Raw genomic sequence first — 18,704 nt, 5'->3', positions numbered from 1 at the left:
CTAGGGAAAATAGGTACCATTTCTCATTTGTTGGATTAATAAACAATAGACCTAAGATCCATAGAAACAATGTATATGCACAGAAAAATCACAAAATGATAGTATCTTATGGCTTATGCATATAGTTTAGTAATAATGTGAAAATATAAATGCACATAAAATACTTTTACAAACTCATAAAACTGACAAAAGTATACAGGTAGGAAAACCAAAGAATGAAGGGAGATGGATTAAGGAAAGCGTTCCCACTCTCCTAGTGGGAGTGCAAAATTGTTAGACAATTTGCAGACATGTAATGTATTTCTAGATCCAGAAAAACCAGGAACAATTAATATCCAAATAGAATGACATGGAAAAGTTCAAAATACATATCTGAGAGAAGAAATAAATTTTCACTACTAGACATTCAGACATTCAGTGTTTTAAAAATTAACTTTAAATGTGCAAAATCATATTCTATTTTTTTTTTTTTTTTTGCTAGGGCTTGAACAGAGGGACACTCAACTTATTTTTTATTTTGGGATAAGGGGTCTCACTAAGTTCCTGATATTTTAGCTAAGATTCTTGCTGAGACAGAACCAGAACTTAATCCTCCTGCCTCAGTCTATGGAGTTGCTGGGATTACAGGCTTGTGTGCCTGGCCATACTATGTAATTTTAATGAGCATGTAAATGTAAAGTTGCCAATGACAACCTCCACATAAATGACACATTGCAGTTGGAGCTTCTCTCAGGTAATGCTAATAACTTATAAGGATCAGGGCCAGTATTAAAAGGAAGAGGAAATAGTGTGCTATGTTTCAATTTCATAAAATATAATTTTAATGATTATAGTAAATCAAACACTAATGTGAATATGTACTCAATTTTATTTCTATTTAAAATTCATTGTGAAGATCAAGTATGGTTTAATTTAGGAAAACATTTAGCAATGTTAATATTTGATAGAGAAATGCAAATCTTCCACAAGCCAAAAGATATCATAAACTAAATGAAAATCTATTTTATTATATAGAATAACAAAATTTATTTAGGCATGTGTACAAGTGTTACAGTTCAATAATAAACTTCATTTTAAAAGCACAGAACAAATTCATCAGTAATCTGATTATTGAACTTTTCTAAATTCATTTTTTGAAATTGAGATAATATTCACATAATATACTATTAACTATCGTAAAGACAATCATTTAGCAGCAATTATCATATCCATAGTTTGTTCAATCAACACTTCTCTACAGTTTTACAATATTATCATCACTCCTAGATATCCACTAATTTTTCTCCAAATTTTCCTCCTTTCTGTGCCCTGGGTACTACAAAATTTGTTTCGTTGGTGTGGATTTGTATTTTTTAGGTAGTTCATAAAAATGAAGTCATACTAAATTTGAGCTTATTTTGCATGGCATCTTTTACTTTGGATATTTTAGTTTAAATAGTCATACATACTTATTTGTAATACTACTTATAACTGTTCACTACTTTTCTAAAATTTTTTATTGTAGTGAAAAAAATTATCATGCAATATACACTCTTAAACTTTTAAGTGTACAATAGAATATTAATTGTATTCACAATACTGTATAGTAGGTCTCCACAACTTATTAATCTTCCACAACTAAAACTTTGTACCTAGCCAGACATGGCAGTGCACACCTGCAATCCCAGTGACTTGGGAGCCTGATGCAGGAGGATCTGGAGTTCAAAGTCAGTCTCAGCAAAAGCAAGACACTAAGGAACTCAGTGAGAACCTGTTTCTAAATAAAATACAAAATAGGACTGGAGATGTGGCTCAGTGGTCTAGGGTCCCTGAGTTTCAATCACTGGTCCGCTCCCCCGGAACAAACAAAAATCTTTGTACCTTTTGATATGTACCTCCTTTCCCTAGCCCCTAGACACCACCATTTTAGTTACTGATTTTATGAGAATGACTGTTTCAGATACTTATAAAAGTGGAATGGTGTAATTTGGTCCTTTTGTGACCAGCTTATTTCATTAAGATGATGTCTTCATGGTTTATCCACATTGTGAAATACAGCAAGATACCTTTATCTTTTAAAGCTAAGTAATATTTCATTTCTGAACATGTCACATTTTCTGCATCTAATCATCCATCTAAGGAATTTAGGTTTTATCTACATCTTGGACATTATGAATAGTGAGGAAGTGTACATGATAGCGTATGATTTCTTTTTGAGATTCTGAGTTAATATATATATATATACATATATACATATATATGTATATGTGTATACACACACACACAAATACACACACACACACACACACACATATTTACAAAAAATACCAAGAAGAAGAGAGACCACTCTTGTTCTACCAAAAAGGAGTAAATAATATAGATAATGACATGAAAATGAATACTGTTTATGCAAAGTTAAAAATACATTTACAGTTTAATTATCCTATGGGGAATAAAACATGCATATTGGAGCAGAATTTTAGAATAGATATTTTATTTATTCCTTTACTCCATTATGTATTGCATCAGTTAGTCAACAAAAATATTTTGAATATTTCCTTACGGGGTAATTTTTTAGAGACTGATAATAGGTAAACTGACATGACTTTTTCACTTATTTTGTTCATAGTATAAAAAATTTCACACAATAAGAAACATAAAAATGTTGTAAGGATTTAAATTACAACAGTTAGCATGCTTTGAGGGAACATTGCTAACTTGAAAGAAAAAAATATTTTTCCATCCTAATTATTTAATTAAAAACTAGAAATGAGACCAGGTATATGAGGGATATCTTAAAAATTTCAATACAATTGGTATTGGGTCTATTTAAAATAATTAACATTTTGAATTTATTTTGCATATCATCTAGTTTTCAAGGTTACCTTCTTGGGGGAGTTACTCTTGAAATAAAAATGGCGGCTTATATTCAGTTCTACTTCCTATATTCACATATGATCATTAGTGCCACAGTCCTGTGCTTCCTAACTGTTGAATTTTATTAATCCCAGGACCAGCAGCAGCACTTCCCAGCTAACACAGGGTGCAAGGGTACAGTTCAAGAGAAGGAGAAAGAAATTGATGTCATTACTGCGCCTTTTGTTATCCAGTTTGATTGCTTAAGGGACACCATGATCTTCATCTTTCATTCCTACCTGACTAATGAGCATTCTATTTGTTGCTTTCCCTCTGGAATCAAGCCTTTATTTGAGAGATGTATTTCTCATGTTCAGGGATTTGAACCGAGTAGAAAACATAATTGAGGGGGAAGGTTTCGGGGACACCGGACCCTCATAAGTCTTCATCATGCTCCAAAGCAACCTTATTTAGGGGCTTCAGCAACTCTCTCTGCACAGGTAGGTTACATCAAATATTTTACTTATCATTTCGTCTAAATATAAGGTCCAACTACTTTGAAATGTTGACATTCAAATTAGACTCTAGACTGAAACGGTGTATTTTCTTTCCAAGTGACTCAACTGTCTGCCTACAGATTGCTCAGTGGCAGATATGGTGATAGAACTTAAATAATTATGTCTAACTTCTCTATTGATAGATTAGAGTGTTTGAGTATACAGAGGAACAAATAAACTTTCTTCTTTTGAATCTGTGCTTTGCTCATGATAGAAAATTAAGATGGAAATATTCCCTGGTGCCAATAATCAACCTCTGTGTTCACAGTGGGCACTGGGAGACATGAGATCATTCAGTATTCATCCCAAATACAATACATGTCTAAATAAGTTTATAACAAATTCCGTGGACTTGGGATATAGCTCAGAGGTAGAGTACTCATGTAGCATGAATGAAGTCCTGAGTTTGATTCTCAGTGAAAAAAAGAATCATTCTGTGGTAGAAAGCAATGGACTATAATTTTTAAAATTATCTGAGAAGTTAATTAATAATTAATTCATATTATAATTTCTAGTTTATATTTTGTCACATTTGGAAATAAAATAGGACATTAAGATGACTAACATTATTTATATATTTTGAAACTTTTTTTTACTATGACTTTATTGTAGTACTAGACCTATGAAATATTTGTACTAATGAATAATTTGAAAAGAATATATAAAATTAAACTAACTCAAGCACAAATGCTAAGTCAAATAAAACTGGAGGGGTGGGGAAAAAAGGAGAAAACCGGTGCTGTCCTATAGGAACTATTTCAGCAGGTGTACTCACCGCTACTGTAAAGCAACCGTGTATTTGCCATCAGTCATATTTCAGTAGAGGAAGGAATTAGCAATAGGAAGGACATTAGAGTTAGTAAAGTATCACTTGTAAATATCTTTTTGCTAAAATTCATATGAGATATGGTCTTTGGGGAATGGAATTATTGAACCACCTCTGTGAGCAGTACAGTACTGTTGTACTTGTTCAGTATGTGGAGGAGGTGGGAGGGAGGTAGTTGCAAAAGGTAATTTGTTAGTGTGTCCGTACTTGGACGTTTTCAGACATCAGGTTTCTATATGCTTTATGCATTTTGATTTGCTGTGTACTTAGTGTATATAACAGAAAAGTGAGTAACAATTTTTAAATATTTAGTCTTTAGATGTTAAAGGGATTGTCAATGTATGACCAAATAGTAAAATCAGCGTGTTTTGCAAATTTTGTGTTGAACTTCATAGGAAAGTTTGTGCTCTGTAAGTGACTTCTGGATGTGAATTTATTCAAACATTTCTGAGCATCACATATGCCTGAAGTTGTCCACAGGGCTGAAAATAGAGAGAAAGAAGTGAGGAGGAGGGAAAGGTTCAAGAACCTCAGGAGACAACGCAGATTATGGGCTTTGTTACGTGTGCAATTTCAGTTAACAGTGCTCTGTGCAGAGGGGAGCAGTTCTCATGTGGAACACCTTCTCCTCCAACATATTGAAAAGGGCTTGATACTTTAAAAGTAGAAGTAATAGAATAAAACTTTTTGTCAAAAAAACAAGTATTGAGGTTCAGGCCTGTTTGCAGGCAGCTGAAAAAAAGTGATGTTGCAATATATAAGGAGAAAGGAAAATATTGAAACTCTCCAGGTTGACTGATGATAAAAATACCCTGAAAAGGACACCTGTAGAAGCCAAGGAAAAGTAACTGGAAGTAACGCCCGTTCATTGATTTCTTAAAGATCACTCTGGGAAAACACATAGATGTGGGCATACATATACACACACACATGTATATTCATCAAGTTTGGTGCCTATATGACTTATATTTGCATTATAATAATCCCAGCGACTCAGGAGACTGAGGCAGGAGAATTGCAATTTCAAATCCAGCCTGATCAACTCAGCGAAGCCCTATGCATCTTAGAGAGATGCTGCCTGCAAGTTAAAAAAAAAATTATATATACATATATATGTATATATTTATATATATTTATATATGTATTTTAGTGCTTAAGCACCCCTGGGCTCAATCCCTGGTGTGTGTATATATATATATATATATATATACACACACACATATATACATACAATGAATAAATAAATTTATTATCCAAATATATCTAAGAAACTCAATTATCTCTGGTGGGTTTCTGTTTCCATGATTTGTGAAAAGAAGGGGAGAAAAGCAATTAAGTATTGAAACATTTTAAAGGTTTGTCAATCAAAATAAACTGATTTTAAAGGATGCACTTAAAAACCTAGCACGTAACAAAGAAAGTGACTTTGATATCTTTCCATTTTCCTCATTAAAAGACAAACACAACAAAAATGGTTTCTGGGAATCTCACCCACGTGACTGAGTTTGTTCTCATGGGAGTCTCGGAGCGCCCAGAGCTGCAGATCCCCCTATTCCTGCTCTTCCTGCTCATCTATGGGCTGACTGTGACAGGGAACCTGGGCATCATCACCCTCACCAGTGTCGACTCTAGGCTTCAGACCCCCATGTACTTTTTCCTCCGACACCTGGCTGTCATCAATCTTGGCAACTCTACTGTCATTGCCCCTAAAATGCTGGTCAACTTCTTAGTAAGTAAGAAAACCACCTCCTACTATGAATGTGCCACCCAATTGGGAGGATTCCTGGTTTTCATAGTAGCTGAGATCTTCATGCTGGCGGTGATGGCCTATGACCGCTATGTGGCCATTTGCAACCCCCTGCTCTATATGGTGGTGGTATCTCACAGGATCTGCCTTCTGCTGGTGTCCCTCACCTACCTCTATGGCTTTTGTACAGCTATTGTGGTTACGCCTTGTGTGTTCTCTGTGTCTTACTGCTCGTCCAACAAAATCAACCATTTTTACTGTGACAACGTCCCTTTGTTAGCCCTGTCCTGCTCCGATACCTACATACCAGAAACAGTGGTGTTTATCTTCTCAGGGACAAATTTGTTTTTCTCCATGATTATCGTTCTCATATCCTACTTCAACATTGTCCTTGCCATTTTGAGAATACGTTCCTCCGAGGGACGACAAAAAGCCTTTTCCACCTGTGCTTCCCACATGGTGGCTGTCACTGTGTTCTATGGGACACTCCTTTTTATGTATTTGCAACCAAGGACCAACCACTCATTAAGCACGGACAAAATGGCTTCAGTGTTCTACACCCTAGTGATACCCATGCTAAACCCTGTAATTTATAGTCTAAGGAATAAAGATGTAAAAGACATTTTGAAGGGATTCCTGCATAGTCCATGCAAATAGTTCAAACCAATGTAAATTTAAAACTACAACTATCTTATTGGTTTTTTGTTTCCTCCTGAAATCTCTTCTCTTTTCCAAAATGGCAGTAAGTGATTAGAAACTACATTTATTTCAGTAGGACAAATTTAAATTGTCCTCATTCCAACTTTAATTACCGAAACCAGAGAAAATCCTATGCATGTAATAGATAATAATTATAGGAGAATCACAGTCTCTGGAACAAAAGTCCACAGTGCTTCTCCTTTGCTAGCAAAGCAATAAAACTTCTTTTTTCCTTTTCTTCAAAAAAAAAAAAAAAAAAAAAAACAAACAAAAAAACTAGACAATAATTATAAAGAAGGACATAGTAAATTAAAATGGGAGATAACAAAGAGTTCTTAAGATTTCTAAGTAAGTAAGAGATGGCTTATAACAGGGGACTAGAAGGTCTGTGACAATAATTTCTTGGGAAAGGGTCCAATCTGAGATTACCCTCTTTGCCACTGACATCTTTGTTGAATTACTAAAGATGATATATTTTATTTTTGCAGCAGTTTCTTCATCGAATTCTCAACTTTTGAGGTATCATTTTATCTTGTTTTTAGTAATAAATGTGTATCAAAGAAAAGGTAAATTTTTAGCAAAAGATATATACTAAACAAATATATATTTAGTACACATGGGAAAGAACACATAGAAAAATAAACCAAAACAAGTCAACATAAGCATTTTCTTCTTTCATCTCTCTCATTGGGTGCTTGTACAAAAAGCAAAATTCTGTCATTCACCCAAAAAAATGTTTGACCAATTTTTCTACCTCATGCTAACGTTATTGTTTAAAGTTGATTTTCTCTTTGTTGAAGCCATAAAACTCAATATCACTTTTTATAGTACTTTCATTTAATGTAATTTGGAGTGAAATAAAATTATACCCTCCTTCATAGAAGACATTGTCCTATTGTTCTGCAAGTGTCACATATTCTTAAGAGTTCCCCTGAACAACAACAAAAGAGGATAATATGGCCATGGGCCAAATCTCTGTATGAGTAAAATGTTACCAATACACAATGGAGTAAAGGAGAAAGAACCAGAAACCTGATGTAAATGTAGTATCTGGAAAGAAACTGCATTTATGAGAATTTGGGGGTAATTAGAAATAAACAAAATCTAGGAGCTCTGAGACTCAGATCAATGAGTCATCATCTAAATCTAATCCTAAAGGAGAAGAAATGAAAGAAAAAATATACACAACTAATGACTATTTCTGGTCTCAAGGAACAACAATAGAAATAGCTTAATGGTTTTAGCTGTGGACATTTTTATTTATTTATTTTGCATATGTGTTTCTAGTTTACAGAAGTCTCTTCCTGCAGAAATTTCAAGGGGATTGTTTCCATGGTTTTTCGGCTTCTTGAGGTTTCCCTTTGACATGTGCTCTACTTCCAACCAGCTATTTTATTGCCGTTTCTGTGATCACAGGTCCTCTGACCCTCATGGTCTTTTTATGATCAGGTATATGATCCATGAGAACCCTCCCAATCTCAAGATCCTTAGTGTAATCACAACATCAAATTTCTTTTTCCATTCAAGGTTACATGTTCAAAGGTTCGGGACATCAGAGCATGGACTTTTTGAATGGGAGTATTATTCTCCCCAGAACATCTCTTTGGCATGTTTTATGAAACTAGACATCCTAAAATTTGGTAGCTATCTTATCAACTAGTGTTCAATATTTTAGCTCACGAATGTTTACATACAGCTACACTTTCTGTATTGTTTAGCTTTAAAACTTTTGCCAAAAAAACACCATACACAGAACCTTGCTTAAATAAAGAATAAACAAAAAATCATTTAATTCAAAGGTCCTGCATGCATGCACAAGCATAGGTACACACTCACATTTTTGTCAAACTTTTCATTCAGATATGATGAATTCAACTCCATCGACCCAAGCAGGTACACTTGCCAATCACAAATAATTAATGAAGCAAGATAAGAAAGTAGTTGGTCAGCTCTGATTTCCCTATTGGTCAAGGGGAGATTATACCCTGAATTTCCCTGATCTTTGAGGTTGTACCTCATGCCCAGAAGGTTCTATGGCATGTCCTGTGGGGCTCTAGTGTTTTGGGGGACTACTTTCATGAAGTGAGGTACTTTCTGAGCATACTTGTGATAGTTCAGGAAGACTTGAAAAGTAATTCATAGAGGTTCTTCACAGTATATCTGTAGCAGAGTAGTAGCTCTGACTTAATACCATTATATGAGGATGCTCTGTACATAAAGCATCACAAGCATAAAAATCTCAGGTGGAGCAAACATCAAAGCCTCTCAGGAACTTAAGTATAACACAAGCCATCAAATGTCTCCAAATTCAGAAGACCAGTAAATTCCATTTTACAAATTTAAACCTAAACATTGGCTAGAGGGACACAATATTTTTTTAAGGAATTTATTTTGTTTTGAAGGTCTATGAACATATATCTCAATACTTTAATGCTTAAATACCAAGACTGTCTAGGTTTAATAGCTTCTCCACTATACTAATAATCCTGCAAATATGATTTTAATTGACATACATCAGAATTTTCACAATTCAAAAAAGTTGAGGAATATTAACATTTCCAATAAGACTTTCTTGCCTTTTACGTTTGATTCCTCTTTCCCTGGAAATCCTCAGGCTTTCCCTCAGGTTGTCTACATTTGGTAAGCCACACCATTATCAGAAAAATGCATAGGGGAGATACTTCAGGACACTGTAATGGGTAAAGGTGTTTTGGACATGACTTCAAAGGAACAGACAATAAAACTACACCTGACAAATGAGACTACGTCGAGCTGAAAAGCTCTGTGGAGCAAAGGAAACAATACATAGAGAAAGAAAACAACCTATAGAATGGGAAAAATGTTTGCAAGATATTCTTCTGCAAGGGTTAATACCCTGAATATATAGGAACTCAACCAATTAAGAGCAGAAACATGAATAACCCAATGAAAAAGTTGGCTAAAGATCTGCATAGACATTTCTCAGAAGAAATACAAGTGACCAATAGATACATGAAAAGATGCTCAATGCCATTAATTATTAGGAAAATCCAAATCCAAATCACAATGAGATACCACCACATCTTAGTGGGAATAGTTATTATCAGAAGGACAAGCATATTTATCAACTGCTGGTGAACCTGTTGAGAAAGACTGTTGCCATACAGTGTTGATGGTAATGCAAATTAGTTCAGTCTTTGTGGAAAACAGTGTTGAAACTGCTCATGAAATTAAAAACAAACTATCATGCAATCCAAAAATCCTACCACCCATTGCATATAGAGGGGAAAGTAAACCAAACTGTTGAAAAGACACCTGTACTCCTTTGTTTATTGAAGTCTAAGTCATAATTACCTAGATATGAAATCTACTGAAATGTTCATCAATAATTGAATGGATAGAGAAAATGTAGTTACATGAGGAAATACTATTTAGCCATAACAAAGCTTGAAATCCTATCATTTGTGGCAATGTGATCAGTCCTGGGACATTATATTAGGTGAAAGAAGTCAGGCACCAATAATAAACAGTGTATGCTAACACTCATAAGAGGAGTCTAAAAATCTGATTTCACAGGGGTTTTGTGTCGGAGTACTAACTGAATTATGACCCTTGAGCTGTCCGGCTACAGAAGCAATGCCTCTTCTGGAAACTTTCAGTACCAAGCTGCTGATAAGAATGCCCAGTTGCTATGGTGGAGCCCTGTTCAAAAGGAGGTTGCATGCCTGCCATGGAATTATCAGTTCTGGAACTCAAGTTCAGACACCAGATGCTGAGGGTGTAGAGAATTATGGGTGCAAGCAGATAATTATATTTGGGCTGCACAGAAATTTGTCCTTCACTGTGAGTGCTTTGAAGAAATTTCCTCACAATTGCTTTTAATAATGAAACCTGTATAATAAAGTGCTGAGCTGCTCTTGGTCACTATCTCCTACCAGGGTTTAGTGATCCACCAAGACAGCTTTTTTACTCTTGGTGTGTCAGTTTGTCTTTACTTCATCCCTTCACTACCTCTCCTCTGGTTAACTGGATTAATGGCCTTGCAGGTTATGGCAGTTGGCTCCTGAACAGAGACTGGACCCAGGGGAACTTCTTCAAATTGTCAGATAATTGGAATGCTCCTGAAGATGAGTGTCGGATAAAAGAAGATGAGGGGTGACTTTATAGCTTGGTGTAAAACATGGGACAGCTAGGATCTGAAGAAAGAGACCTGCACGTTGCTTTGCTGAGATTATACTTCAAAGAGGACACAGTTGTCATGATTTTTAGAATTTGTCACCAAAACTTGCCTCTGGTACCCAAGTTTCTGGGAGAACTTGGTAAACAACACCATGCTAAGTATGCATTTGAGGGTCCTGACAAAATCCCTGTGAGGACTTTCGCTTTGTTGTCATTAGTATGTGATTGTCTGCACTCATCTCGTGAAGGTGTCAAATGGTGGACTTCTGACAAGATTTCTGACCTTAAAAACACCGTTAAAGTTGTAAACAGTTAACAACAAGTTCTCCACCAACAACACTCTTCCTCCCTCACCAGAGGCCTCCTGACAGTAAACAGGAATTGGAGGTGGAGAGGTCTAATGGGGGTAAAATTAGAATTATGAGTACCCGGGTCAGTAATGTTATCACTGATGAAACAGGGTCTCCAGAAGAAACATGCACTATCACAACACATCTTAAGAAAATAATTTTACAGAAGAAAAAATTGTTATAAAACAACAGACCTCTTTGCTTTTTAGTTTCAGTTTGATCTCTGGCTCTTCTACATTTGCATTTAAAATGTAAATTATGAAGGCCTACGAAACCTACAAGATTTACAAAGTCTTCAGAGAATTGGTCAAGTCAAAAGGAAAAAAGTGTCACATTTAAATCCAAGTCACTTCTGGCCTGGCTGGCTATCTTTTCCACTCCATTTTATTAACAGGCTCCTCTCTAATGCTACAGCACTGGAAGGAAAAGTGCATAAATCCCAAATGTACAAGATACGATGGTGTTGGGGACAAATCTGTTAGTCCTCAGCACAGGTGGCCACCTGAAACAGTTGCTTTCAATGTTCTTCCTGGATGTTAGGTTTTACACCTGGCATTTCCAACTGTAGGACTGCTTTATATTTAAATCATAATGTAAAAATCTGACAGATTTTTCTATTTTAATTTCTAACAGATAAATCTAATAGAGGCTTTAATAAACATCTGTAACATTGCTTCCTAACTGAGGAGCACCACTTACAAAAAGTCACCAAATTTTGTTTCTTGTCTGTTTTGTGTATGTGTGTACACCTATTTATTTTTTATCATTTTTTTTTTTACAGATTGCATTTTGACTCATTTTACACGAATGAGGTACGACTTTTTGTTTCTATGGTTCTACACGACATAGATTCACACCATTTGTGTAATCATACATGTACATAGGGTAATGTCTGTCTCTTTCCACCACCTTTCATGTCCCTCTATGTAATCCAAAGTTCCTGCATTCTTACCGCCCATGCAATCCCACTTATGTATCATCATCCACTTATCAGGGAAAGCATTCAGCCTCTGGTTTTTGGGGATTGACTTCTTTCCCTTAGCATGATATTCTACAATCCCATCCACTTACCTGCATAAATCATTATTTTATTCTTCTTTATGGCTGAATAATATTTAATTGTTATATATACCACAGTTTCTTTATCCATTCATCTGTTGAAGGGCATCTAGGTTCCACAATCTGGCTATTGTGAATAGAGCTGCTATACACATTGATGTGACTATATCCCTGTAGTATGGTGATTTTAAGTCCTTTGTGTACAGGCCATGGAATGGGAGAGCTGAGTCAAATGGTGGTTCCGTTCCAAATTTTCTAAGGAATCTCCGTACTGTTTTCCAGATTGGTTACACCAATTTAATCCCACCAGCAATGTATGAGTGTACCTTTTTCCCAACATCCTCACCAACACTTATTGTTCCTGGTATTCTTGATAATAGTCATTCTAATTGGGATGAGGTGAAATCTTAGGATAGTTTTGATTTTAATTTCTCTTATTACAATAGAGATATTGAACATTTTTTTTCATATATCTGTTGATTGCTTGTAAATCTTCTGTGAAATGTCTGCTCATTTCCTTAACCCATTTATTGCCTGGGTTTTCTGTAATCTTGCTGTAAAGCTTTTTGAGTTCTTCATAAATTCTGTAGATTAGTGCTCTATCTGAAGTGGATGTGTTAAAGATTTTCCCCCACTTTGTAGGCTCTCTCTTCACATTATTAATTGTTTTGTTCCTTTGCTGAGAAAAAGCTTTTTAGTTTTCATCTATACCATTTATTGATTCCTGCATTGATTTCTTGTTCTTTGGGAATCTTCTTAAGGAAGTCTGGTCCTAGATGCAAAAATTCTTAACAGAATTCTGGCAGGTTGTATACAAAAACATATTAAAAAGATAGTGCACCATGATCAAGTGGGTTTCATCTGAGGGATGCATGGTTGGTTCAACATCTGGAAATCAATAAATCTAATACACCACATCAACACACTTAAAGTTAAGAATCATATGTCATTTCAATAGATGCAGAAAAAGCATTTGATAAAATACAGCACCTCTTCATACTGAAAACACTAGAAAAAATAGGGATAGTAGGAACATATCTCAATGTAATTCTAAATGGACAAAAACTGAAAACATTCCTTCTAAAAACTGGAACAAAATCAAGATGCCCTCTTTCATCACTTCTATTCTACATTGTCCTTGAAACTCTAGCCAGAGCAATTAGACAGATGAAAGAAATTGAAGGGTTACAAATAGGAAAAGAAGAACACAAACTGTCACTACTTGCTGAGAACATACTCTAAATTTAAAAGATCCAAAAAATTCCACCAGGAAACTTCTAGAACTAGTAAATGAATACAGCAAAGTAGCAGGATATAAAATAAATGCTCATAAATCTAATGCATTTGTATTCATATGTGATGAATCCTCTGAAAGAGAAATTAGAAAAACTACCCCATTCACAATAGCCCCAAGACAATAAAATATTTGTGAATCAACAAATATTTGTGAATAAATCTAACAAAAGAGGTGAGAAAGCTCTACAATGGAACTACAGAACACTAAAGAAAGAAATTAAAGAAAACCTTAGAAGATCAAAAGTTCTCCCATGTTCTTGGGTTGGCAGAATTAATATTGTCAAAATGGCTGTACTACCAAAATTGCTATACAGATTCAATGCAATTCCAATTAAAATCCCAATGATGTAACCTCATAGAAACAGAGAAAGAAATCTTGAAATTCACTTGGAAGAGTAAGGGACAAAGAGTAGCAAAAACAATCCTTAGCAGGAAGAGTGAAGCAGGAGGTATCACAACAATAGACCATCAACTATACTTCAGAGAAATAGTTAAAAAAAGGCATGGTATTGGTATCAAAATAAACAGGTACACCTAGGGTACAGAATAGAAGACACAGAGACAAACCCACATAAATATAGTTATCTCATACTACACAATGGAACCAAAAATACACAATGGAGAAATGATAGCCTTTTCAACAAATGGTGCTGGGAAAACTGGAAATCCATATGCAGCAAAATAAATTAAACCCCCATCTCTCACCCTGTACAAAACTCAATTCTAAAAAGCATCAAGGACTTAAGAATTAGACCAAAGACCATGCACCTAATAGAAGAAAAGGTAGAACCAAATCTTTGCAATAATCATTTTAATAATAAAATCTATATAATAAACCCGTTGAGCTGCTCTTGGTCACTATCTGCTACCAGGGTTTCTTGATCCACCAGGCCCAAGCTTTTTCTCTGCTTATATGTCTGTTAGTCTTTTCTTTATCCCTTCCTCACCCCTCATCTCGTTACCTGAATTAACAGCCATGCAGGCTGCAGCAGTTGGGAGTATGATAGTGATTACCAGTCTGGAGAGCTTATGAGAAGGAAGGAGGTGCAGAAGTCCATCAATGCATAAATGACATTGCTTCATAGGATGATTGATTCTGGTATTCTATGGCACGTAAAGGTGAATATAATTAATATAATTTTATACTATTTTAATATCATGTATTAAATATCTCAAAATTGTTATGAGAGAGAAATTGGAATGCCACTATCAAAAACAAGTGATGAAGTATAGGTGATGTATATGCTAATTGCCATGAGTTGATCATGACCTGATGTGTACCTGAATTGAAACACCACATCATACTTGATTCACGTGTATTACATGGTAATCTGAATGAGTAAATCCTATTTAATGTCGTACCTATAATCTGTACTTTCCAAAGGCCTATTTACACAACACACCTTCAAAGACAAGAAAACATTCTTTCAACTGAATCATTTAGAATAGGAACGTACTTTGAAGAAAATCATAGCTATTGATGGTAAGAGAAAAATAAGGTTTGTATTGTAACCTCAAGCCTTCTTATTCCTGGAGTGACTGAGCAAAATTCCCACTACCCTTCTTACACCTTCTTCCAGTTTAAATCATTATACAGGCTCCTTTCGTGCTCTTCTTCTCCACTTCCTTTCTTTTCCTTCTGCATCTGAAATTTTCCAATCTTTTATTCCACAAAGAGATTCCATTATGAAGCTCAAGGTCCTTTCTCAAGTTATTCCTCCAGGTATCACCTTTCGCTCCATGTTACCATCCAGCATTGGTGGTGACGGACTAATATTTATTTATTTATTTTTGTACCATGGACTGAACTAAGAGGGAATCAACTACTGAACCACTTCCCCAGCCCTATTTTTAATTTTTATTTTTTATAGACAGGTTCTTGCTGAGTTGCTTAAGGCCTCACCAAGTTGCTGAGACTGACTTTGAACTTGATATCCTCCTGCCTCATCTTCCTAAGCCCCTGAGGTTACAGGAGTGCACCTCCACACCCTACTGCTGACTGTAATTCTTAAGATAATTTTTAAAACAACAACCAAGTGTCTGAATTGGAATAGTTTTACTGCTGTGGTAGTTGTGTTAGAAAATTCTTTACTTCCTCTCAAAAATGTAGATGAACTTGGGTTAACTATGGAAATTTCAAAAATCTACTTATTTAAAAGAAATTCTAGCCACAAAAGCATTTTGATCTATAGTAATCTGAATAGGTTACTGATGATTAAAAATAATTTATACCCTATTGCTTAAAGATGTGATAGATTATAATACTAAATGATAAGGTTTTTGATGTTTGCACAACCATAAGAACAATTGATTCAAGGTATGGACTCACAAGTTTGTATAGTGTTAAGTAAAATGTTTTTCAGGTAATAGAAGTACTTCATATAGAGCACTTATCTCCAAAATTTATAAAGAACTTACACAACTTTACACCAAAAATACAAAGAACACAACCAATAAATGGGCCAAGGAACTGAACAGACACTTTACAGAAGAAGACATACAGGCAATTAATAAATATATGAAAAAGTATTCAACATCTCTAGTAATTAGAGAAAGGCAAATTAAAACAACTCTAAGATTTCATTTTACTCCAATTAGAATGGCTATTATCAAGAACACAAACAATAATAGATGTTGGAGAGGATGTGGGGAAAAGGCACACTTTTACATTGCTGGTGGAATTGTAAATTGGTGTAGCCACTCTGGAAAGCAGTATGGAGATTCCTCAGAAACTTGGAATGGACCCACCTTTTGACCCAGTTATCTCACTCCTAGGTTTACAGCCAAAGGACTTAAAATTAGCATACTACAGTAACTCAGCCACATCAATGATTATAGCAGCTCAGTTCATGATAGCTACATTATGGAACTAACCTACATGTCCTTCAACAGATGAATGGATAAAGGAATGGTGGTAAATATACACAATGGAATATTACTCAGATTTTGTGGCGGGCGAGATCCGGGGCCCAGGGTTACGCCACATGCATCTAAAGATGGCGACTGGCAGAGAGCAAATGGTGTCCTGATTATGCTGGAGAAAGGCAGGAAGCATTTACAATTGGCTGTATGATAATCAGTTCAGCCGCCTAGCACGTGGACAGATATACTTTACATGTATGCTTGAGCGAGTGATCGCTTGATCTTTAACAGGATTGGGTGGACATATCTGGTTACAATTGCTTATGCATGAGACTGCTTATATATTGAGGGTGTTATCTGAATAAACGGGAAGCAGCTTCATGAACTTCTGAAGAGTACGTGTCTTTTGTCCCACTGGTTGGGCCTTAAGAGCAAGAAGTGGCGTGAGCCACTTGGAGCAACCCGGGATGGAAGCAGCGGTTATCCATAAGTGGTGGCCCATACGGGGATCAGACGAGGATCAGACTGGGAATGAGTGAGCACTCAGGTAAATAAAAGACAGTTTTGCTAGCGTAATTAATGAGAAGGTTTCCCTATTTGAGGAAACAGTTACCTTAAGGTTTTAATGGAAGATTCTCCTAGAGAGGGAATATTAACAGAAGATTCTCCTAGAGAGAGAATATATTGAAAGGCTGTCGGAAGAGACAGTGAAAGACGTCCCATAACAAATATATGTAAGTTGTTAGTTGTGTTATCTTTTCTTGTTTGGTTTCTGTTTGTTGTTGTTGTAGCGATGTGTACATTAGTTCATTTCTGTCTGACTTCCAAAAAACCAAAATCTCAAAAACAGTTAAGAGAAGGGGAAAGGATATTAGAAAATGCAAAAGAAGAACAATCAAGTCAAGCTTCTGAAAGAGAAAGTAGATGTTCAGACCTCTGTGCCTCCGCCAGAGCAGTATTAACTCCACAGATGGGATTACAACCAATACCTACTTTGGCTGTCAGCCCATTACCTAAAGGAACAGTGGTACTAGTTCTGGGGAAGAGTTCTTCTGCTTTAAAAGGATTAAATATTGTCCCTGGTGTTATAGACCCTGATTTTACAGGAGAAATAAAAATCATTGCTTCTTCACCAAGAGGTGTAGCAATAATAGCTCAGGGTGATCGCATAGCACAATTGTTGGTCTTACCCAGTTGCTATGATCAATATCCATCAAAAAATATTGTTGGGGAAATAAAGGATTAGGTTCTACTGGCCAAAATACGGTCATGTTAACATGGGGTTTAAAAGATATGCCTAAGACAAAGTTAGTGATAGAAGGCAAAAGTTTTGAGGGCTTATTGGATACTGGGGCTGACAAAAGTATTATCAAAATTACAGAATGGCCCAAAGCCTGGCCACTTCAACAGGCAGATCAGACTTTAAGGGGATTGGGTATGGCTTCCAATCCTAACAAAAGCTCAGATATATGAAAATGGAGGGTGGCTAACCAGGAGTTATTTTCTGATACTGCCCGACGTAATGCAGTTGCGGGCAATCCTCAGTGGAATCTAAACATGCTGACAGGCCAAGGACCATATGAAGGGCAAGGTAATCAGATTAATTTCCACCCTGGTGTGTATCAACAAAAAATTAACCCTCAACTTTTAATCTATCATTATATGGATGATATTTTGCTAGCTCATAAGGAAAAACCTGTCTTAGAGCAATGTTGTAATTCCTTCCTAAAGTCACTGGAAAGATGGGGCTTACACATTGCCATTAATAAAGTACAAATCACAGACACCAAAAACTTCCTGGGGTCTATCATAAATGCAACTATGGTTAAACCTGTAAAAATTGCCGTTTGGGTGGACAAACTAAGAACTTTAAATGATTTTCAAAAACTTTTGGGTGATATTAATTGGATTAGACCTTACCTTCATTTACCCACCTCAAGTTTGGGTCCCCTGTTTGATAATCTTAAAGGTGATTCTGACCCTCTTTCTAAGCGAGTGCTTACCCCTAAGGTTCAAACAGCTCTCAAGCTTGTTGAAACAGCTATGGAAAAGGCTCATCTTGATCGTATTGACCTAACTAAGCCTTTATCATTCATTGTCTTGGCCACAAATAAGTTACCCACAGGAGTGTTTTGGCAAAAGGGTCCTATTCTATGGGTACAAATTTCTCCTGCACTGATGGTAGAATGTATATTAATTAATGTAATCTTAAAACAAATCCATCCTTATCTAAATTAATTGCATTTGTATTGCCTGAATGAAGGATCCATTCAAGGAGGTGTCTGTTCATGGGCCAGTGTGAAGACCTACAAAAT

General features: G+C 35.7%; 1 protein-coding gene across 1 annotated transcript; it reads left to right on the top strand.

Moving 5' to 3' along the window:
- Nucleotides 1-5,689: 5,689 nt before the first annotated feature.
- LOC306639047 (olfactory receptor 8J3-like) lies at nucleotides 5,690-6,622 on the top strand (the record flags this gene model as incomplete). The annotated part of the gene is made up of 1 exon (XM_079102489.1): nucleotides 5,690-6,622. The coding sequence occupies one exon, from the start codon at nucleotides 5,690-5,692 to the stop codon at nucleotides 6,620-6,622; it is 933 nt and encodes a 310-aa protein (XP_078958615.1).
- Nucleotides 6,623-18,704: the final 12,082 nt, after the last annotated feature.

This window comes from Sciurus vulgaris (genome assembly GCF_902686455.1).
Source record: "Sciurus vulgaris genome assembly, chromosome: 11".
Taxonomy (NCBI): Eukaryota; Metazoa; Chordata; class Mammalia; order Rodentia; family Sciuridae; genus Sciurus; species Sciurus vulgaris.
The sequence above is the reverse complement of the archived record's forward strand: the minus strand, read 5'-3'. Positions and strand labels throughout refer to the sequence as shown.